This window comes from Protopterus annectens, chromosome 6.part1 (genome assembly GCF_019279795.1).
Source record: "Protopterus annectens isolate FY-2018-M chromosome 6.part1, PAN1.0, whole genome shotgun sequence".
Taxonomy (NCBI): Eukaryota; Metazoa; Chordata; order Ceratodontiformes; family Protopteridae; genus Protopterus; species Protopterus annectens.
Genome location: NC_056738.1, coordinates 205,245,489 through 205,267,930, shown reverse-complemented (window position 1 = coordinate 205,267,930; position 22,442 = coordinate 205,245,489). Strand labels below are relative to the sequence as shown.

Below are 22,442 nucleotides of genomic sequence, written 5' to 3'. Positions count from 1 at the left end.
TGCTTTTTGGTTCGGTTCTTCCTGTCTGTGGATGATCTTTTATCTTATTTGGCTCTGCATTGTAATGAGCTGAAATGGCAGAGGCATAAATCTTAATTGATTCAAAGGATAGGCCTTTGTCCAGCATCTCAGTTAAGTATTGCAAAATCTGAGGAATATTTGGTACCATCGTGTCAATTCCTTGTACCTGGCTCCAAGCACAGAATCTCTTCCTTTTTTTACCATAAGGTTTTCTGGTACTAGGCCTCCTGGCCTCCAAAATAACACCCATCACCGCTTTAGAAAGAGGGGTGTTTTGAATGACTACATTTATCCTCCATGCTAACAGATTTAAGGTATTGAGTTGGCTGTGCAGGATCTGATGGTTATGTTGGGACAGTAAGTGTGGAATTTGAGGTAATGTCCAGGCTGGGCATTGAGACAGGTTCCTTAGGACTGGGTACCAGTGCTAGCAGGGCCGGCTGGGGCAATCAGTATTATTTTTGGCTTCTCGACCTTTAGGAGTACCTTGGGGAGAAGAGGCAGTGGAGGAAAGGCATATACTGTTAAGTTTTTCCAGCTGAAAGATAGAGCATCCACTTTCTATGCTTGCTTGTGATGAGTCCTTGTGCAGAATGTCTGTAGTTGGCAGTTGTGAGGGGAGGCAACTAGATCTATGTCCAGGCATCCCTATTTCCTTGTTATTATGCTGAAGACTTGCGGATCCAATTTCCACTTGTGGGGATCCATGAGGTTTCTGCTTAGTTGGTCTGCCAGAGTATTTACCTTTCCTGGCAGGAATTGTGCCTGCAGATGTACTTGGTAAGTCAATGCTGTCTCCCACAAAGTCATGGCTAGTCTGCAAAGGGGATAGGAATGTGTTCCTCCCTGCTTATTTATGTACACATGACTATAGTATTGTCAGTCTTTAACGGTAGTTGTCCCGGATGAAGTATATCCTTGAAGGCTGTAAGGGCATTCTGAACAGCCAGCATCTCTTTTTGATTGATATGTAGATGCATTTGGCTTGCGGACCATGTGTCCTGAATACATCTTCCTGCCATGTGGGCCCCCCAGGCATAATCTGATGCATCTGTTGTCAATGTCTGCCTGGCTGTGGGTAAAGTGAATGGCTACCCCTCGTTGTGGTGACAGGCCTCTGCCCACCATCGAAACTCCTGTTGCTGGCAGGGAATAAGAGTAATTGTTTCCAGGCTGGGGCAATGTTGAATCCAGACACTTTTTAGATACCACTTAAGTTTCCTCATATGCAGTCTTGCATATGGAATTAGCAGAATGCCATGAAGCCCAAGAACTGCAGAATTTTTCTTGCAGATAACTGGGTCTTTACTGCCAACAATTTGAAATAAGTAGTCAGTTGCCTTTGCTTGTCTGGCGTGAGATAAGCCATCTGGGCAGTTGTATTTAAGCTTGCACCCAGGAATATCATTTGAGAGGGTACTAGTTTTGACTTCTTTTCGTACCCTAGCCATGTTAGTAATCTTTTTACAAACGCCAGATGCTGTAAGTAGAATGACCTTGTTCTCTGCTTGAATGAGGCAGTCCAAGTAAGGGTATATTTGTATTCCTCTGTCTGCAGAATGCAATTACCGGAGCCAGACATTTTGTGAAGACCCTGGGCGCAGTAGATATGCCAAAGGGCAGTGCAGAGAATTGGTAGTGCATTGAGCCAGCTATGAATCTGAGGTATCTTCTGCATGATTGATTGGGACATGCAGGTATGCCTCTTAGGTCTAAAGTCACAAGCCAAGCCTTCTTGCCCAGCATAGGCAGAAACTGCTGCAGAGTCATCATTTTGAATAATCAGATATGTTTAGAATGGACAGGTCCAGTATTGGTCTCCAGGCTTTGTCCTTTCTGGGCACCAAGAACAGTAGAGTAAAATCCTTGCCCCTGCTCTTGCTCTGGTACTTGCTGAATGGCCCTCATGTCCATGAGGGATGAAACTTGCTTTTATGCCTCTGCCCATTGATTTTTTGGCAGGTCTGGCAAACAGTGTGCCCTTGGCAGGGTATGAAAGCGAAACTTGTAGCCTTGTGACACTATGTTCAAGACACATTTGTCCTGGGTTGTCATGCGACAATTTTGATGAAAAAGTGTTAAGTTTCCCCCCCCCAATGGTGCTGCCAGAAGATAAGTGTTTGGCGTAGGCAGGGGGAAGTCATTGGGACCGTTTCCTGTATGGCTGTAATTTGTCTTCTCCGCTTTTGGAGGTAGAAGCACCCCATTGTTTAGACCTGCATGTGCCTTGGGACTGGGATCTGCCTCTAGGGCATCTGTATCTGCCCCTTTGTGGCCTGACACTGGAAAGGACCAATTTTTTGTAGGCCAGTGTCTGCAAAATCTTGGAGGCTGTCCCTGTAAGAAACCCTTGACTGTTTGCATAGATTTTGCTTTGTCCTCCATTTTCAACACCTCCTCTGCTTTAACACCAAAGTTAGCATGCTGTAATGGAGCATCTAATAATTTTGCTTTACCATGATCAGGCAAATTCTGTTCCTTTAACCAAGCATGCCTCCTGATGACAGAACCCGTAACCGTGGCCCTGCAGGAGGCTTCTAGAGAATCAAAACCACATTGAAAGTATGCTTTCCAGCTGCATGCAATAAATCCTGCATTTCTTTGTTTTCTGCACATTCAGAATTTATCAACATTTTCTGCTTAAGCAGTGACATAATATATGCATATGAAATTGACAATTTAAAGCCCTTATATCCAGGGGTGCAGAAGAGTAAACCTTTTTCCCCATCTGTCCAGTGCCCTAGAATCCCTGTCAGAGGGGGTAAGGTTTTCTGCAGTAGAAGCCTTGACCCCTTTGGGACCCTGAGAGAGAGAGTTTCTGGGTCAGCAGCAGGGTTTTTAAAAATAAATTTATGTGAATCAGGAACCCTGTAATATCGGTCGGGCTTAACAAGAGCTGGAGGCAAGGAGTCAGGAATCAGACTGGGCTCTGAAAAAACATCTACAATGTCTAACACAGGAGGAAAAACAAGGGGCCTGTGCTGAGGTAGTAAAAGTCTGAGCCTTTTCTTAGATTATGAATAATCTTGGCTCTCCCAGTGGACATGCTCCCTCATGGTATGCAGAGTTTCCCCCAAAAAATAATACTCAGGAGAGGCTGAAGGAATAGATTCTGCAGCATCAGAATCCTCATAGGGAGGAAGAGAGTATTCCTGATCAGAAGAGGAATCAGAAGAAATGGAAACCTGATCTGAAGATTCATATTCTGTCTCTTGCCTAGGCCTCTTATAAGGAGGGGGATGGGAACCCCTGATCAAAGTAATTAGGTCTTCGGCCATTTTGAGCATCTGTTTTTTTAGGCATGGAGGCCTGTCCATGTGGCTGTTGTACTTGTTTCTTTGTCTTTAAAGGTGCTTTAGTCTTTGCCTTTGAAGCTGAAATCGTTTTTACATATAACTGTGTAGGCGTGAAAACACCCTCAGAAGCCGATGCCTGCTCAGCGGCTCAGGACCCATCTGAGGGAATAGTTTCCGAGGTACTAATACCTTGAGTATTCAGCAGCCTAGTCAGCTCCACATGGGAGTCGGTAGCGGCCTGCGGCTCTAAAGTAGCGGGTGTCAGGGGCTGCAAAAGCGCCTCACTGAGAACCTGAGACTGACTTAGAAGAAGTCTAGTCAGTTTTGGACCTCTGATGCCTGTCCTCTTCTTTGCGTTTCTTGTGAATTTCGGTAGTCTGATGGCTATAAGACATCGTGTAATTAAATCTTCTGCCAAAATAGTGAAATGCAAAATAGTACCAACACTTTAGTGAGTTGGTTAAATCTAGCACAGAACCGACAATTAGCAACGTTGTGGTCAGGGCCTAGGCAAGGAATACAGTAGGAATTAAAGTCCTTATGAGGTATTTGCTTCCCACAAGAAATACAATTAACTTTTTCTGACATCGGTCTGGAGCAAGAAAAAAAAAAAAGTTTCCCCAATGGGGTACTTAGCTTTTAATGAAGACTTCGGATCTGAAATTCGAACACGAAAATCTCAGGAGTCGGCCGACCGACAAACTGCTTTTGCTTCGGGCACCACGCGGCAAGAAAGACTGAAGAAAATGGTGTCGGCTGCATCTTTTATACCCCTGGGGTGCTGATGTCAGGGAAGAGTGACAGCAACAGCCGCCGGACCAAGACTTTGGAATTCAGGCTGACTGCGGGTAGCCTGCCAGCAGGATAACCCAATTGTAATGACTGCAACAGTGAAACACAATGAACATCGGGGGGGGGGGGGCTGCAGATCCCACCCAGAACATACCATCTATGCGCATAACTGCTTCCTCAGGCCAATAACCTCCTCGACACCACCATCTTAAACCAAGTAATGCATTCATCTCTTAAACCAAGTAATGCATTCATCTCCCAGGGATACCCTTCCTGCCATATACAACTTAAGATACCTCTCAAACCAGAAAAATTACAAGATCATGCTGTGCATTTTACACCTGCAACACCCTTAACGTGCAACCTTCTACAATGTGCTACATTTAGTTCAATACTTTCTATAAATAAAAGCAAAAATAGGCACTGATCAAGGACACATCATTGACCTAACGCATGTTTATTTTCACGCTTTTATTAGCTTGAGCAAGTTCACATGTAGCGGTCTTGTCATGAACAGTTCATAAATGCCCAAGAATGCAATGCCTGTACAGTGAAAGGTCTTTAGATAGCAATGCCAAGTTCATGCTTCCAAAAGCCTTGACCCTCAGATAGGCCTGCCGGCAGTTGATGTCATGTCTATTTGAAGATTTTTCCTTGGTTAAAAGGTTTGCCAACTTGTTTGAATTCACCTTCCCACGTGAAATATTCTTTCACTAGTGTCTTGCACTCTTCACTGTCTGGATCCAGTTTGCGCCAGCTGTAGGATTCATAGTCAATCTGCCAGTCTTCACTTAGCTTAAAAATAAAAAAAAATAGTATGAGTGCTTCAGAATTACCTTGCATTTCAGCACTACACTCTAGATTACAAAATGACAAGTACAGCAGATGAAATGCATTAAAACCACCATCTGTCTAAACAATTATAACGTGTACATAGCAAGCAGACAAACCTTAAGCTTTTGAAAGTTCTTGAAATCCACCAGCAGGATGGTACATTCACCTGGGATGCAACCTATTCATTATACATTAGAATTGTACAAAACAAGAAATGGAAATTAAAGAGGGTCCAACAAAAGTAGTTTGCCTTGTACCATGTAGACATGTCCAGATAGACGCACCATTTATGATGCTGTATATGAGAGACACCCTAAAGCTATCGAGAATACAAGTCATACTCAAAACTGGAGAACTGCCTTAAATCACCACTTCAAAAAGGGTGTACAAAGTACAGTTTTGTACCTACCATAAATGTAGATGTCCAATAGATACGCAACTGCAGTCATAACATATGGGTTTGTCCTGCCTCAGGCAGCCCTCGGTCGGCCGAATTCCTAAGTCTGGGTCCGGCGTCGGCTGGTGTCGCCTCCTCTCCGTCAGAACGGCTGGAGTATAAAGGCATCGGCCGACGCCATCTTCTTCAGCGTTTCTTGCCCCAGATGCCAGGTGCCCTCCTAGGAAGGCTAAATTTGGTGAATGGATAAACAATTCCAGACATGCACAACAGTAATAAACAGATACACCATAGGAGGTACCCCCAGCTAATAGGAAAAGGGGTAGTGGACCCAAAAAAGAAGGTTGCAGAGGGGTAGGAGGGTGGGAAAATCCAACTGCAGTTGCATATCTATCGGACATCTACATTTATGGTAGATACAAAACTGTACTATGTCCTTCAAGAATGCAACTGCAGTCATAACATATGGGTTGAATACCATAGCCAAGCTGGGGGTGGTTGGAACTAAGGAAGTGATGGTGTAGCTAAAATGCCCTGCAGGACTGCCGAAGCAAAGCCTGCTTGGGATCTGGAGTATAAAGGCAGGTTGTAGTGCTTGGTAAATGTATGCACGGAGCTCCATGTAGCAGCCTCTAGAATGTCCTTTGTAGCCACTCCTCTTAGGAAAGCTGTGGATGTGGCTGTAGCTCTTGTGGAGTGTGGCCTAATATTGGCTGGCACACCTTTTCCATGAAAAGAATAGCAGAATCTGATGCAGTGTCCAATCCATTTGGAAATTGTTTGGAGATTGCTTTTCCTTGTACTCCAGCAGCATAGGCTACAAACAGTTGGTCAGACTTTCTGGTGGCCTTAGTTCTGTCCAAGTAGTAGCGTAGTTGTCTGGGTATGACCAAAGTATGCAATAGTGCTTCCCCCCCTGTATTGAGGATTGGGGAAGGTAGGCAGGTGAATGGCCTGATTTAGAGCCACCCTGGAAATTACTTTTGGCATGAATGAAGGATTGGTTCTTAGAGAGACTCTGTCCTGATGAAAAATGAGAAAAGGAGGTACTGCCATGAGAGCCTGTATCTCCGAAACTCTTCTTGCTGATGTGACGGCCAATAGAAAAAACGTTTTCCATGAGAGAAATTGCATTTCAGAAGTTGCTGCTGGTTCAAAGGGAGGAAGAGTTAATTTTTCCAAGACGAAATTGAGGTCCCATGCAGGTACTGGCGGTTTCCTGGGGGGTTTGATATTCTTTATCCCTCTTAGGAACAGTCTTAGCAAAGGATGAGAAAACACAGGTGGATCACAATTGTATTTTGCTGAGATTGCTGATGCATGAATCTTTATGGAAGAATATGAGACCCCAGTATGAAACATTTCTGCCAAGTATTCCAATATCTGAGGTATACTCAAGACTGATGTATCCTGACCCCTGTTAGCATTCCAGATGATGAATCTCTTCCACTTGGCTGAATAGGTTTTTCTGGTGGAAGGTCTGCGTGCTTCCAGTAAGATCTCTTGAACTTTTTTGGAAAGAGAGATATTGGAAGGAGTTATGGTAACCTCCAGGCTGTCAGATGCAATGTTTTCAGGTTTTGATGAACAGTCCTGTAATTGTGCTGTTAGAAGCAGAGGCACTAGGGGCAGAGGCCACGGCTTGGTCAGAGTTATGCTCAACAGCAATGGGTACCAGTGCTGCCTTGGCCAGTCTGGAGCTATCAAAATGCCTGTTGGTTCTGCTTTGATCTTCAGTATCACCTTGGTCAGCAGTGGTAGAGGAGGGAATGCATAAATTGCTAGGGAATTCCAGCTGAAGGAGAGAGCATCCATTTTCCAGGCTAGAGGATGGTGGGTCCTTATGCAGAACTTTTCCAGGTGATGATTCATGTGAGAAGCAGAGAGATCTATGTCCGGTCTTCCCCATGTCCTTGTTATTTGTGAGAAAATGTGAGGGTGCAGCATCCATTCGTGTGGATCCAAGAAATTCCTGCTCAGCTTGTCCGCCAGAACATTGTCCTTGCCTGGCACAAACTGGGATTGCAAATGTATCTTCATACTTAGGGATTTTTCCCAGAGAATCATTGTTAGTCTGCAGAGGGGATAAGAATGAGTGCCTCCCTGCTTGTTTATATACCACATCACAGTAGTGTTGTCTGTCCTTATTAACAAATGCCCTTGTTGAAGTGATTTTTCGAAATTCTCGATTGCATGTATCACTGCCAACATCTCTTTTTGGTTTATGTGCAAATGCCTTTCCCCTTGGTGTCCATTGACCTTGAATGCATCTGCCTTCCATGTGTGCCCCCCATCCATGGTCTGAGGCGTCTTTTGTAATCATTTGAACTGCTTGAGGTTTGTTGAAAGACATGCCTTTGTTTAACTGACTCGCTTGAGCCCACCACAAAAATTCTCTTTGTAGACATGGGATGAGTGGGATTACGTCCTCTAGGCTTTGGCTGTGTTGGGACCATAAGTTTTTTAAATACCATTGCAGCTTTCTCATATGAAGTCTTGCCAAAGGTATCAGAAGTATGCAAGATGCCATGAACCCCAGGGCCTGCAGGATTTTCCTTGCAGTCAGCTGGGAGAACTTTGCTAGGCCTTTGAAGTATTCTGGCAACTGCTGTTGTTTTTCCTCTGTGAGATAAGCCATTTGTGTGTTTGTGTCCAGCTTGGCTCCTAGGAAAATAATTTGTTGGGATGGCCAGAGTCTTGATTTCTGAATGTTGACCGTGTAATCCCAAGGCCTGTAGTAATTGAATGACATAGTCCAAGTTTGCAATCAAGGCTTGTTTGTTGTCTGCTTGTATGAGGCAGTCGTCCAGGTAGGGGTATATTTGAATCCCCTGGAGTCTGCAGTGTGCCACTACTGATGCCAGGCATTTCGTGAACACTCTGGGCACAGTAGATAAGCCAAACGGCAATGCTGAGAACTGATAATGCTCTGCCCCTGCAATAAATCTGAGGTATCTTCTGCAGCTTTGTCTGATTGGGACATGCAGGTATGCCTCCGTGAGGTCCAGAGTGACCAGCCAAGACCCCTTGCCCAGCATGGGAAGGAGTTGCTGCAACGTCAGCATTTTGAATTTTGGCACAATGAGATAAGTATTTAGAGTAGACAAGTCCAGTATAGGCCTCCATTTGTTTTCCTTTCTTGGAACAAGGAACAGTCTTGAATAAAATCCCTGGCCTTGTCCCTGTGGAGGAACCTTTTCTATTGCGTTTACGTTTAACAGCTTTGAAACTTGAATGAGTGCCTCTGCCCTTTGATGATGTGGCAAGTTTGGCATGCCTTGTCATATTGGTAAAGTATGGAAGTGGAATCTGTAACCTTTGTCTATTAAATCCAGAATCCAGTTGTCCTTGGTTAAAGTATGCCAGTTTTTTTGAGAATAAGGATAATTTTCCGCTCAAGGGTGCTTCTCTTTGAGCCTTTGTAGGCGGTATGAAAATCAAGTCATTGTGGTTGTACTTGTGGTGCAGCTGGGCTGCCTGTGTCACTTCTTTGATTTGGTGGTTGCCACTGGCGGCCCCTGTAGGAGCCTCGGTATTGCCCTCTACCTCGGCCACGCCTGTTTTTTCCCCTTTGAAACTTGTCAGAGTCTGGAAAGGACCAATTCTTCGAAGGCCAATTCCTGCTGAATCTGGGAGGCTGAACCTGGAGGAAATCTTTGACTGTACTGATTTAGCTTTTTCCTCGATGGACTTCAACACATCTTGTGCATTAGCACAAAAAAGCTTCTGTTTTTCTAAAGGTGCATCAAGAAACTTTACTTTAACATGGTCTGGCAGTGGCTGTTCTTTTAACAAAGCATGTCTACGTATCACAGCCCCAGTCATTGCTGCCCTACATGAAGCCTCCAATGCATCATAAAGTACAGTTTTGTACCTACCATAAATGTAGATGTTCGAAGATCCACATTGCTGCAGTCCTAACACTTGGGTAGTCAGCTGTCCCAGTCGGCCCAAATACCAAAGTATAAGGCTGAAGTCGGTCAAGGCGCATTTGTCTGACATCAGGACGTCAGGGTACAAATGCGCATGACCGACGTCATATCCTCAGTCTTCTTGCCCCAGATGTCAGAAGACCCTAAAAAGATAAGGCCAAAACCAAAAAACACCAAACACTCCTGTACCTAATATATGTACAAAATATACAAATTTACAAAAATAGAACCCCACCCACACAACCACCCCTAAACACAGAGGGGAAGGAGGGAGGGTAAATTGGACTGCAGCAATGTGGATCTTCGAACATCTACATTTATGGTAGGTACAAAACTGTACTATGTTCTTCATCTCACATTGCTGCAGTCCTAACACTTGGGTAGAATCCCAAAGCAGAGGTAAGGGAGGATGGCTAAACTATAATGAAGCAGGAGCTGCCAAAATGCCCTGCAACACAGCAGTGGCAAAACCAGCCCTGGATTTAGAATAGAGAGGAAGGTGGTAATGCTTGGAGAAAGTATGCACTGAACTCCAAGTAGCTGCCTCCAAAATATCCTTAGTTGCCACCCCTTAGAAATGCTGTTGAAGTGGCAGTAGCCCTAGTGGAATGAGGCCTAATCCCAGCTGGAATCTCCTTGCCATGATGGGAGTAAGAGAATGCAATGCAAAACCCAATCCACTTAGATATAGTTTGTTTTGACACAGGCTTGCCCTGAGAACTCAAAGCAAAAGAAACAAACAACTGCTGAGACTGCCTAAAATCCCTAGTCCTGCTTAAATAATAACGCAACTGCCTGTGTACATCTAAAGTGTGCAAAATCTTGTCCCCCCCTATTTTGGGGATCTGCATAAAAAGTAGGCAAATGAATAGTTTGGTTTAAAGCCACACTAGAAACCACCTTAGGCATAAATGAAGGATTAGCACGTAATGATACCCTATCCTTATGAAAAATCAAAAAAGGCTCAACCGCCATAAGGGCCTGCAATTCAGAAACCCTTCTTGCAGAAGTAATGGCCAACAAAAAAGCAGTCTTCCACGACAAGTATTTCAATTCAGCAGTAGCCGCAGGCTCAAAAGGTTGTAGAGTAAGTTTCTCCAACACAAAATTGAGGTCCCAAGCAGGAGTAGGAGCTCTATTGGGGGTCTTATATTCTTTGCCCCTCTAAGAAATTGCTTGAACAAAGGATGAGAAAACAATGGTGGGTCACAATCATAGTGAGCTGAAATTGCTGCAGCATGAATCTTAATGGAAGAGAAAGACAAACCTTTGTCCAATAACTCAGTAAGATATTGAAGAGCCACACTCAAATTAGGCTCAGAAACATCCAAATCCTTTGCTGCACTCCAAAATAAAAATCTCTTCCATTTTTCTGCATACACTTTACGTGTACTAGGTCTTCTGGCTTCCATAATCACATTCAAAACTTGAGGAAGTTGAGACCTGCTGTGGTTCAAAACAGAATATGCCAGGCTGTTAGATGAAGAGAGTGAAGCTTGACATTGAGTAGATGACCGTCCCTCTGAGACAAAAGGTGTGGAATTAAAGGTAAAGGCCATGGAGGCTTCCTTACCAGATTCCTCAGTAATGGGTAGCAGTGTTGCCGAGGCCAATCTGGAGCTATCAAAATCATCCTTGGCTTGTCTTGTCTGACCTTTAGGAGTACCTTTGGGAGGAGAGGCAGAGGTGGAAAGGCATACACATGAAGATTTTCCCAACTGAACGAAAGAGCATCCACTTTCCAAGCTGTGTGATGAAACCTTTTCGTGCAAAACTTTGGCAGCTGGTGGTTTAGTGGAGAAGCGAACAGATCTATGTCTGGAGTTCCCCATGACACTGTCAATTTTGAAATACATGAAGATCCAGTTTCCACTCGTGGGGATCCATGATTTGCCTGCTTAACACATCTGCTAAGGAGTTCTGTGCTCCTGGCAGAAACCTTGCCTGAAGATTTAGCTGCAAGCTGAGCAGTCTCCCACAAAATCATTGCTTGCCTGCATAGAGGATAAGAATGTGTTCCCCCTTGCTTGTTGATGTACCACATGACAGTTGTGTTGTCTGTTAGAATCAACACCTGCCCTGGAAGAAGTAACTCCTTGAAAGCCATTAATGCAAACTGGACTGCTAACATCTCCTTCATGTTGATATGTAGATGCTGTAGTCTGGCAGGCCACTTGTCTTGTATCCACTTTCCATTCAGATGAGCTCCCCAAGCTATGTCTGAGGCATCTGTCGTTAGAATCTGACTCGCCTCTGGCCGGGTTCACAGAGAGTCCCTTGTTTAGGTGACATTCCTGAGCCCACCACAAAAATTCCTTTTGAATGCAAGGTATTATTGGAATGACAGTGTCCAAATCCTGGCAGTGCTGTGTCCATACATTTTTTAGATACCATTGCAGCTTCCTCATATGCAGTTTGGCATTGGGAAGCACCAGAATACAAGATGCCATGAACCCTAAGGCTTGAAGGACTGTCCTTGCAGTCAGCCCGGACTGAAGAGATAGTTGATGGAAGTAAAGGGAAAGATTCTTTTGTTTGTCCGGGGTTAAAAATGCCATCTGGGCTGCTGTATTCAGTCTCACACCCAGAAAGCACATGTCTTGAGAGGGTACTAGACTGGACTTTATTTCGTTCACAGAATACCCCAGGCATCTTAGCACTGCTATCACATATTCCAGATGCTGAAGGAGCTCGTCCTTTTCTTGAGCCAGAATCAGACAGTCGTCCAAGTAAGGATAGATTTGTATTCCTTTTAGCCTGAAGAAAGCTACAACTGGAGCCAGAACTTTTGTGAATACTCTGGGCGCAGTAGATAAGCCAAAGGGCAATGCAGAGAACTGACAATGGGAATTTCCAGCTCGGAAATGCAGATACTTCCTGCAACTGAGTCTGATAGGCACATGAAGGTAAGCCTCCTTGAGATCTAAAGTTACCATAAAGTGATCTTTGCCCAGCAGAGGTAAAAGCTGTTGTAACGTCAACATTTTGAACTTGGGAATGTCCAGATAAGTGTTGAGGATAGACAAATCCAAAATTGGTCTCCACGTGTTCCCCTTTTTTGGTACTAGGAACAGGCGAGAATAAAATCCTAGGCCCCTTTCTGGCACAGGAACCGGCTGAATGGCCCCTATCTGGAGTAACAGAGAAATTTGCTTGTGAGCCTCTTTTCTTTGTATAGGAGAAATGTCTGGCATGCCTTTGAAAGGAGGCAAGGTATGGAAATAAAACCTGTAACCGTGGTGAACGATATCCAATACCCATCTGTCTTGGGTAATAACACTCCAATTTTCTTTGAAAAGTGCCAGCCTTCCTCCCAAAGGTGCTGCCAGACGAGAAGGCTCTGGCAGCTGAAAAGGCAAGTCATTGGGTCTGCTTACGAAAGGACTGACCCCTGCCCTCACCAGAAGACTGGGCAGGCGAACTGCCTGTTCTAGGCCTAAAAGAACCTTGAGCTCTGCCCCTACCACGTCTAGATCTACCCCTAGACTGAGAATCATAAGAAGGATAAGTCCACCCCTTAGTAGGCCAATTTCTACTAAACTTTGGAGGCTGAACCTGCAAAAATCTTTAACAGTCTGCATAGACTTAGCCTTGTCCTCCATTTTCTTTAAAACTGCTTCCACAGGCGCACCAAATAACACATCAGATTGTAAAGGAGCATCTAAAATCCTTGTCTTTACATGTTCAGCTAAATTCTGATCCCTCAGCCAGGCGTGCCTGCGAAGAACAGAACCAGTGGCTGCCCCCCTCAAGAGGCCTGTACAGCATCAAAACCACATTGCAAGGAATGCTTACCCACCTGTTCAGAAACATGAACTAAATCCTGCAACTCTTTACACTCAATACCTTCCGCCAGAGCATCTACCTTAGACTTCAATTGTGAAAGGAGATAATTTTGGTATTTCAACATGTGAAACTGGCAATTCAAAGCCCTCATGGCTAAAGTGGAAGAAGTATACACCTTCTTTCCCCATCTATCCAAAGCCCTTGCCTCTTTATCAGAAGGAACAGGATTTTTAACAACAGAAGCCTTAACACCTTTAGGGCCCTGAGAAACAGTTTCTGGGTCTGCCCTAGGACTCTTAAAAGATACTTATGAGCTTCAGGCACCCTATAATACCTATCCGGTTTAACTGGGGCAGGAGGCAAAGAATCAGGGTTCAGGGAAGCCTCTGCAAAAACATCCCCTACCACATCCAGAACAGGAGGTATAGCTAAAGGCCTATGCTGGGGTAGAAACAAAAATTCCCTAAGCCTTTTCCTGGAATCAGAGAAATCTTGACCTTCCCATTTAAAATGCTCCCTCATGGAATGAAGAGTCTCTGAAAAGAAAAATCCTCAGGAGGAGAAGCCGAAGGTGTAGAGTCATCTACATCAGAATCAGAATAAGGAGGATACTCCTGCAAGTCTTCAGTCAAGACTCAGAAGCCTCGAACACTGCTCAAAACTCTCAAGCTCAGGTTCCACCCTAGGCCTCTTATCAGGGGCATAGAACCTCTAATCATAGTAATCAAATCTTCTGCCATTTTAAGCATATGTTTCTTAGGCAGAGACCCTGAAGAACTAGGGAGACCCCACTGAAGTTAACCCTGGCCTGCCTCTAGAAGAAGCCTTGGAAACAGAAGGGAGGGCCTAACCACCTTAGGAAGGGAGGGAGAACAGCTACCTGAGAAGCCCCTTCAGCCTGGCCTACCTCCTGAGAGGACACATCTTGTAACAGTAAAGTCTCTCCCTGAGAATCCAAAGGAACTTCTGGTAGAACCACCGGCTCCACCGAGCCCTCTAAAGAACCGACGTCCGGGACAGACGGTTCTTCCACCCTAGGCTTCGCTGCTTTGTCCTTGCGCTTTTTAGATTAAAGGGCGCCGGAGCATCCGACGGCATGTTGTAATTACAACGCTTCCCAAAACTAACCTGGCACAATCTAACCTTCTCTTAATAGTGCGTTTGTTAAATCTAGCACAAGAGCGACAGCCAACAACGTCGTGCTCAGGCCCTAAGCAAGGTATACACAAGGTATGGTAATCTCTATGAGGTATCTGTTTCCCACAAGAAATACAGTTATTCACTTTTTCTGACATCCGGTTAAATACTGAGGCAAGAAAAAAACAAAATATTCCCCAACGGGGTACTTAGCCAACTTTGATTCGGTCTGAAACTCCGACTTCAGAAAATTTCAGAACGCCAACCTGCACTCGCAATACTGCTTCTGCATCGGACCATGCGGCAAAAAAGACTGAGGAAATGACGTCGGTCATGCGCATTTGTACCCTGACGTCCTGATGTCAGACAAATGCGCCTTGACCGATGACAGCCTTATACTTTGGTATTTGGGCCGACTGGGACAGCGGACTACCCAAGTGTTAGGACTGCAGCAATGTGAGATGAAGAACATCCACACTGAAGAAAATGATTGTTAACCTGCTGAGTGTTATGTACTAGATCCTGCAATGCCTTAAAATCAGTAGACTCAGGGGAGGCTAGCTTTTTCTGCAAGTCATCCAGTAAAAAATCCTGGTACTGAAACATATGAAAAAGGCAGTTAAGTGACCTCATAGCCAGGGTGGTGGAGGTATAAATAGAAGTTATGTTCTTACCATAACGTTCCATGTTAGTTGTCGTCTTCTCGCCTTCTTGCTGGATGGGTTCGGAGCCGACCTCGGCTCCGACTCGGCCACTCTAAAAGCTCGAGAGTTGGTTCCACTGGCTCGAGGCTCCCCTTATATCCCACAATGCTAGGCGTGAGTTACCTCAGATCTCGTTTGTAAGCTAACCCCAGCTTATAATAGTATGAGAATGACTATAAACAAAGTCCACCTCTAACCAGGGAGAAAGAAGGGTGACCTATATCCTCATCCAGGAAATATGCACAACAGCATATGCCTAATAAAAGAGGTGTTAGAAAGAGAGGTCACAATCACAACTCCTCTAGGTCTGTCCAGGCCAGGGGCAGGAGGTGGGGCCTTAAGAAGAAGGCGAAGAAGACAACTAACATGGAACGTTATGGTAAGAACATAACTTCTATATGTTAAGTTGTCTATCTCGCTTCATTCTTGCTGGATGGGACCGTCCCTAGCACCTTGTCCCGGGTGGCCTAACGGAACAGACTCCTGAGAACAGTGGAACCAAAGTTAGCTCTATGCCTAGAAGCTAAATCCAACTTATAATGAGAAATGAAAGTGTGAGGAGTAGCCCAAGTAGCTGCTGCACAAATGGTGTCAATAGGCAGTCTGTCTTGGAAGGCTAAAGAAGTAGCCAAAGCTCTGGTGGAATGGGCCTTAGGTTTATTAGGCAGCTTTTGGTGTCTAATTTCATATACAAGGGAAATCAGAGATGTTAGCCATCTAGATAATGATACCTTTGAAACTGAAAGTCCCTTTCTGCCTTCTGCATAGGAGACAAACAGCTGGTCAGATTTTCTGAATTGTTTTGTTCTATCCAAATAGTACCTCAACTGACGATGAACATCTAGCCAGTGTAATTTTTGTTCAGACCTGTTGGAATATTCTGGAAAAAAAGACAGGGAGGTCAATGCTTTGATTTAGATTTGACGTCGAGACTACCTTAGGCAAAAAGGACGGGTTCGTTCGTAAGGATACCCTGTCCTTATGAAACAATAGATAAGGAGGTCGACAGCTGAGTGCTTGAAGTTCTGAAACTCTTCTAGCTGGAGTAATAGCTACCAGAAAGAGAGTCTTCCATGATAGCAATTTTAAAGAACAGGAGGCTGCAGGTTCGAAAGGGGGAAGAATCAAAGTAAGAACTAAATTTAGGTCCCAAGGAGAAGGAGGATTTCTTATAGGAGGTCTGAGAAGAAAAACTCCTTTCAAAAAGGCTTTGCAAAGCTTGTGGGACATTAAGGCAGACTCAGAAATACCCACATGAAAATTAGAACTAGCTGCCAATTGAACTTTAAGAGTAGAGGGAGATGAACCTGCATGGAAGAGTTCAGCTAGAAAATCAAGGACTATTTGGATGGAAGCAGTGAAAGGATCTATGTCCCTTCCTTGAGCCCAATATGTGAAGCGTTTCCACTTACTCAAATAAATCTTCCGAGTGGAAGATTTATGGGAAGCTATCAAAATAGCTCGAACGGAGTGAGATAATTGAGGAAGCCTGGCTAAGGTTGGAACTGGAGGAACCAAGCAGTGAGGTTCAGAGAGGGGAGGGCGATGTAACTGACCCGACTGATGGATCAAAAGAAGTGGAACTAGGTCCAGATGCCAAGGTCGGCCCAATAGAAATTGATGTAGAAAGGGGAACCACACCTGTCGAGGCCAGTAAGGAGCAATGAGGATCAATGAGGCCTTCTGAGCGATAGCTTTCTGTATCACTTGAGAGATTAGTGGGAAGGGAGGAAATGCATACAGAAGTCCCCGGGGCCAAACTTGGACTACAGCGTCTCTGCTGGGTTGGCCTGGTAAAGGGAATAGAGTGAAATAATCTCTGCACTTGCTGTTTTGGGGAGTAGCAAAAAGATCGCAGCAAGGCTGACCCCACTTGAGGAAAATTTCTCTCACAACAGAGTCTTTCAGAGACCATTCGTGAGGCATGAGGATAGCTCTGCTCAACTTGTCCGCGATTTGATTGGACTTCCCGGGGATGTGCGTTGCTATCAGAAACCGCTGAGAAGAAATCGCCCATTGCCACAATCTGAGTGCTTCTTGACACAGGGGGTAGGACCTGGTTCCGCCTTGTTTGTTGATGTACCACACTACATATTGTCTGTCTGGATTGCAATCGTTCCCAAGGGAAGAGAGTCTTGAAGGGCTTGCAACGCTAAAAGCACTGCTCTCATCTCCAGAACATTTATGTGCAAGTGGCATTCATTTGGTTGCCATGTGCCCTGGACCGTCCTGCCCTGATAATGCCCCCCCCCCACCCGATCAGGGAGGCGTCCGTTGTCAGAGTAGCAACTGGAGGGGGTGGAACAAAGGGTCTTCCCAACAAGAGCTGAGGGGAAGACATCCACCACATGAGATGATTTCTGCACGCCTGCGTGATCATAATGGTGTGGGACATTGGAAGTTGCTGGTATGACCATTGTGTAAAGAGCATCCATTGAAGGATTCGCATGTGGAATCTGGCTAATGGAAGCAGAGGTACGGCCGCCGCCATAATTCCCAACACTTTCAGCACTAACCTGGCTTTGATTCTGTTGTTGTTGAAAAGGAGTGAGACCAGTTTGTGTATGTCTGTTATTCTCTGATCTGTTAGTCTCGCAGACATGTCTACTGTGTCTAGATTTGCGCCTATGAAGGTAATAGTACGACAAGGCGACAAAACAGACTTTTCGCAATTTATTGAAATGCCTAACTTTTGACAAATGCGAAAGGTGTAATCCCTGGCCATCAGAAGGAGATGCTTGGTGGGAGCTATGAGGAGCCAGTCGTCCAAATATGGAAACACCTGGAATCCTTGTCGCCTCAGGTGAGAAGCTACCACTGCCATGCATTTGGTAAACACCCGGGGGGCAGTGGTGAGACCAAAGGGCAGGGCCCTGAATTGAAAATGACTGGTTCCCAGCCTGAAGCGGAGGAATCTTCTGGAGCGTCTGTTCATTTTATGTGATAGTACGCATCCTGAAGGTCTATAGAGCACATCCAGTTTCCTTTTCCCAATAGGGAAGGATGGACTGCAGCGTGACCATCCGAAATCTTGTTTTCTTGACTGATCTGTTCAAGATACTGAGATCCAAAATTGGTCTCCAGTCCCCTGTTTTCGTTGGAACTAAAAAGAACCTTGAGTAGATTCCGGATCCTTGCTGGTCTGCTGGAACTGGCTGAATTGCTCTTTTTGCAAGCAGCTTTGAAATTTCGAAAACCGCTAGATCCCTTTTTGCGGGTGGAACATCTGGAAGGGATTTTTTTGATTGGCTCGGAATGCGAAGAAAGGGGATAGAATAGCCTTCGGAAATGACTGACTGTACCCATTTGTCTTGAGTCAGGGATAGCCAGGCTTCTGGGTACAGTGACAATCTTCCCCCGACTGCCTCCGAAGGTGGGCAGTCGGGCAACACCTCAGGGATGCTGAAAGGGCTTATCAGAGAAGGCTTCTCGATTGCCCTGGTTCTGGAGCCCCTGCCTCGAGGGCTTACGCCTACCATTGTTATTCCGCCTGCCTCTGGCGGGAAACGACTTTGTGCGTCAGTCTAAGTCCCTTGAGATTGTTTACGTGACCACATTTTCCCACTTTTCTGGCCTTTGGGTTATGGCCTAGAAGGACTAGAAAACGGACTGGACGGCAGAAAGAGTCTTGCCATCAGTCTCGCACCTAGTCAAGGTTTCTTTCACTTGAGGACCAAAGAGAGATGATCCATCAAACGGGGAATTAGTGAAAGACGGCTTGAAGGGGTCCGCAAAATTGCATAGCCGCATCCAGGCATGCCTACGTAAGGCCACACCCGTCCCTGCGCCTACTCGCTCCATCAGCCGCATAAGAAAGGAGGCGCATGGAGGAGTTGGCTATGGAGTTCAGGGTAGCCAGCTGAGTGTTCATCTTATCTTGAAAACCCGCAGCTGTAGGGTCCTTCAACATGTCACTCGCTTTAATCAAGTCCCTTTGAAGACAGTAAATGGCACAGGTAGTTCAGCTAACGATAGCAAATGTCGCTGACGAGAACATCCGCTTCCCGTACCTGTCCATGGACCTAGATTCCTTGTTAGGTGGATGGACAGATACTGAAGGATCAGCTAGTTCCTTCTTAGTGGCAGCAGCTACCACCATAGCATCCACAGAGACTCCTTTGTCAAGAACTGTTTGTCTGCTGGTGCCAAGTATGAATTTTGAGGGTCTCCTGGGAGTGGGGTCCACTGAATCAGGAGCCGTCCATGCCTTTTTAGCTACCACCTGCATGAGGGGGTCAAAGGGGGGAGACACCCAGGAGGTGGAAGGACGAGAGCCAAACGCCTCAAGGTATACAGATTCATCCTCCGAAGGGTTGAGGGCTGGCCAATTTCCCCTCTGTTTGAGGATTTCGAGAATGTCTGCAAAAGAGACATCTTCAGAAGGGGAACGGGGGGAACCCTCAGAATCATCTAAATCTGTGTCAGATGTGATGTGATGGACTCAGGTGAGTCAATGTGTTTCCTCTTACACTTCCTCTTCCGAGGGGGCTCTTCTGCCAAATCAGGAGAGGCCTCGGAAGAGGATGAAATCCCCACAGGGGGTTCCTGAGGAGCTGGCTCTCTGCGGTCCGGGATGAGGGAGTGAGTCGACTTGACCTGAGGCACCGTAGAGGGAGGGGCAGACGGAGCCGACTGTGGAGTAGAGCCAGGCTCTAACACACTCCGCATGACCTCGAACGCACCCCTGTCAGGCAAAGCCAGAGGTCCCCGCTCCGAGAAGCTGAGAACCTCCCTCGGCACCGACAGTGATGGCTCCGAGGCCGATGTCGGAGCCGAACTCACCAGCGCCGAAGCTCCGAGAGGAAGAGCGGGGTCGGACAAGGGTCCGATGCCACTCACCCCCTCGGAGCCGACGAGGGAAGTTCGGCGCCGAGATTCTTCGAAAGAAGAAATCGGAGCCGAAGACATCTGTATCGGCTCCGACGCTACCACAGTCTCGGTTCCGAAACGCCCCGGCTCCGAGCTCAACGGAGTCGGAGGAGGAACATATTGATGGACAGGGGCAGGCATCAACTGATGAGTCGGGCTCTGAAGCATTTGGGCCAGTGCCTCGGATTTAAGAAGTCGACTCACTACCCTCTGAAGGTCATGATCCGACAGCCTCGATGACCTAGAGGAGTGAGATTTATGGCTCCGTTCAGACAGCAGAGGAGATGCTGGAGCCGAATGAATGGAGCCAAGGGATGGTGACCTAGATCTCTTCCTAGATGTCGGCTCCGAAGGTCTGGTCGGAGCCGACAATGGAATTTCTACTACCTCGGCTCCAGCCGGAGCCGAGGGAACCACAGAAGCTGGGACTCATCGGCTCCAGCCGGAGCCGATGCAGACATAGGTTTTGTAGCTTTAGGTCTCGGCTCAGTAGCTGGAGCCGAGGACCTAGAAGCCTTAGAGGGCTTCCCAGAGACAGAAAGGGAATCCTCAGGCTTAAGTAGACCCCTTAGGATCAACTTGTTCTTTCTTTCCTGCAGGACCCTGGGGCTGAAGCCGTGGCATACAGCACAGGAGTCCTGCAGGTGCAAAGGCCCCAGGCAGTAGACACAAGAAGTGTGACCGTCTGTCAGAGACATTTTCTGACAGCACGCATCACACTTCTTGAAGCCTGAGACCTTTGTGTCTTTAGACATCCTAGACAAGAAAGTGTAACCACACACACCCAGTCAGACACACCGATTACACTAATCTTATTTTAAAACTCAAAAATAAAACAATTAACTAAAGTTTTAATTAAGAGTAACACACACACACCACTAGGGAATGGGGAAAGGCCAGAAGGCCCGAGAGAGAACTTTAAGTTCTTGTGGGAAAAAAATGGGATTTTCCGAAAAACAGGGGTAGAAATCCACTAAACTAAGGGAAAAGTAGTTAAACTTAAAAATATAGGGGTTTAAGTATTCTAATTTTTACAGAAATACACTTACCAACAAGCCGGTAGAAAAACCAACACCTCGATCGCTGTAGCGGCAAACGAGATCTGGGGTAACTCACGCCTAGCATTGTGGGATATAAGCGGAGCCTCGAGCCGGTGGAACCAACTCTCGAGCTTTTAGAGTGGCCGAGTCGGAGTCGAGGTCGGCTCCGAACCCATCCAGCAAGAATGAAGGCGAGATAGACAACTTAACATGCTTTTTTACCCCATCTCTCCAGGGATCTGGCTTCCTTATCCGCTGGCAGAGGATTCTTGGCAGTGGAAGTAGCTACTCCCTTGGGGCCCTGTAAAATTGTTTCTAGATCCACAGAATGGGCCTTAAAGAGATGCTTGTGTGTGTCAGGGACCCTATAATATCCGTCAGGCTTGACGGGAACAGGAGGGAGAGAATCAGGGTTAGCACTGGAGTCGGAGAAAACATCATCCAGGACATCCATAACTGGAGGGATAGCTAAAGGCCTGTGCTGGGGAAGTTTGAGGAAGGTACGTAGCCTTTTCCTGGAGTCAGAAAATTCCTGGCCCTGCCATTTAAAATGCTCCCTCATGGAGTGTAGGACTTCACCGAACGAAAAATCCTCTGGAGGAGAGGCAGAGGGAATTGATTCCTCAGCATCAGAGTCCTCATAGGCCTGGAAGGATTCTTCTTGGGTATCAGAATGCTCAGAATCCCCAGAGGCTTCATCTGAAGAGAGGTCGTCGACCTGCTCAGTTCTGGGCCTTTTTTCTGCAGGCGGCTGAGAACCTCTGTCTGGATGGGGCTGAGAGCCCCTAATAAGGGAAATTAGATCTGCAGCAAGAGACATGATCTGTTTATCAGAAGGGGCCGGAGCAGTAGGCTTAGGATGAGCCTTGGCCTGGCTGGCGGCCTTAGCACGTGCAAAGGCCTTGATGGACATGGATACAGGAGGCCTAGCTGCCCCACATGCTGGTGTAACCTTGTCCGCAGGAATGGTGTCGGGTAGATCCAGAACCTCGGTTTCTGGAGGGAAGTCAACAACCGGAGTGGACTCAGAGACCGAAGAACGAGTTACCGCTGTGTCGTCGGCCTGGAACGGTTGGATTACCATTTCCGAAGGGGCCGAAGCACTCGCGGAGGGTTTTGGAGAAGTATCGGTGGAAGACGCGGGCCGAGGATGTCGGTCCCGGTCCTTACGTTTTTTGGAAGATTGAGTTGTCGGTTGATCCGACGGCATGATATAAGCAAAAGAATCACCTAAAAAGTCTTCAGCAAATTCTGCCCGGCGCCTGAGAGTGCACTTATTAAAGCAAGCACAGGCGGCACAGGCCGAGACGTCGTGGTCTGGGCCCAGGCAAGGCAGGCAAAGAGAATGGAAGTCCTTATGAGGTATTTGTTTACCACAAGACAAACAATTATTAACTTTCTCAATTTGTTCTGACATCAGCTGAGGCAAGAAAAAATGTTCCCCAACGGGGTACTTAGCTTTTAGATGACTTCGGTACTGAAAACACAGGAGCTGACCAACCGGCACTTGCGAACTGCTTCTGCTTCGGGCACCGCGGCAAGAAAGACTGAAGATGGCGTCGGCCGATGCCTTTATACTCCAGCCGTTCTGACGTCGGAGAGGAGGAGACACCAGCCGACGCTGGACCCAGACT

General features: G+C 46.3%; 1 protein-coding gene across 1 annotated transcript in view; it reads right to left on the bottom strand.

Annotated features, from left to right (window-relative positions):
- Positions 1-4,565: 4,565 nt before the first annotated feature.
- Positions 4,566-22,442, bottom strand: part of EEF1G (eukaryotic translation elongation factor 1 gamma) — a gene marked incomplete at its 5' end in the record, with an annotated part of 807,249 nt that continues 789,372 nt past the window's right edge. Inside the window, 1 exon segment of the mRNA XM_044075667.1 lies at positions 4,566-4,904. Coding sequence (XP_043931602.1) covers positions 4,746-4,904 — 159 coding nt within the window.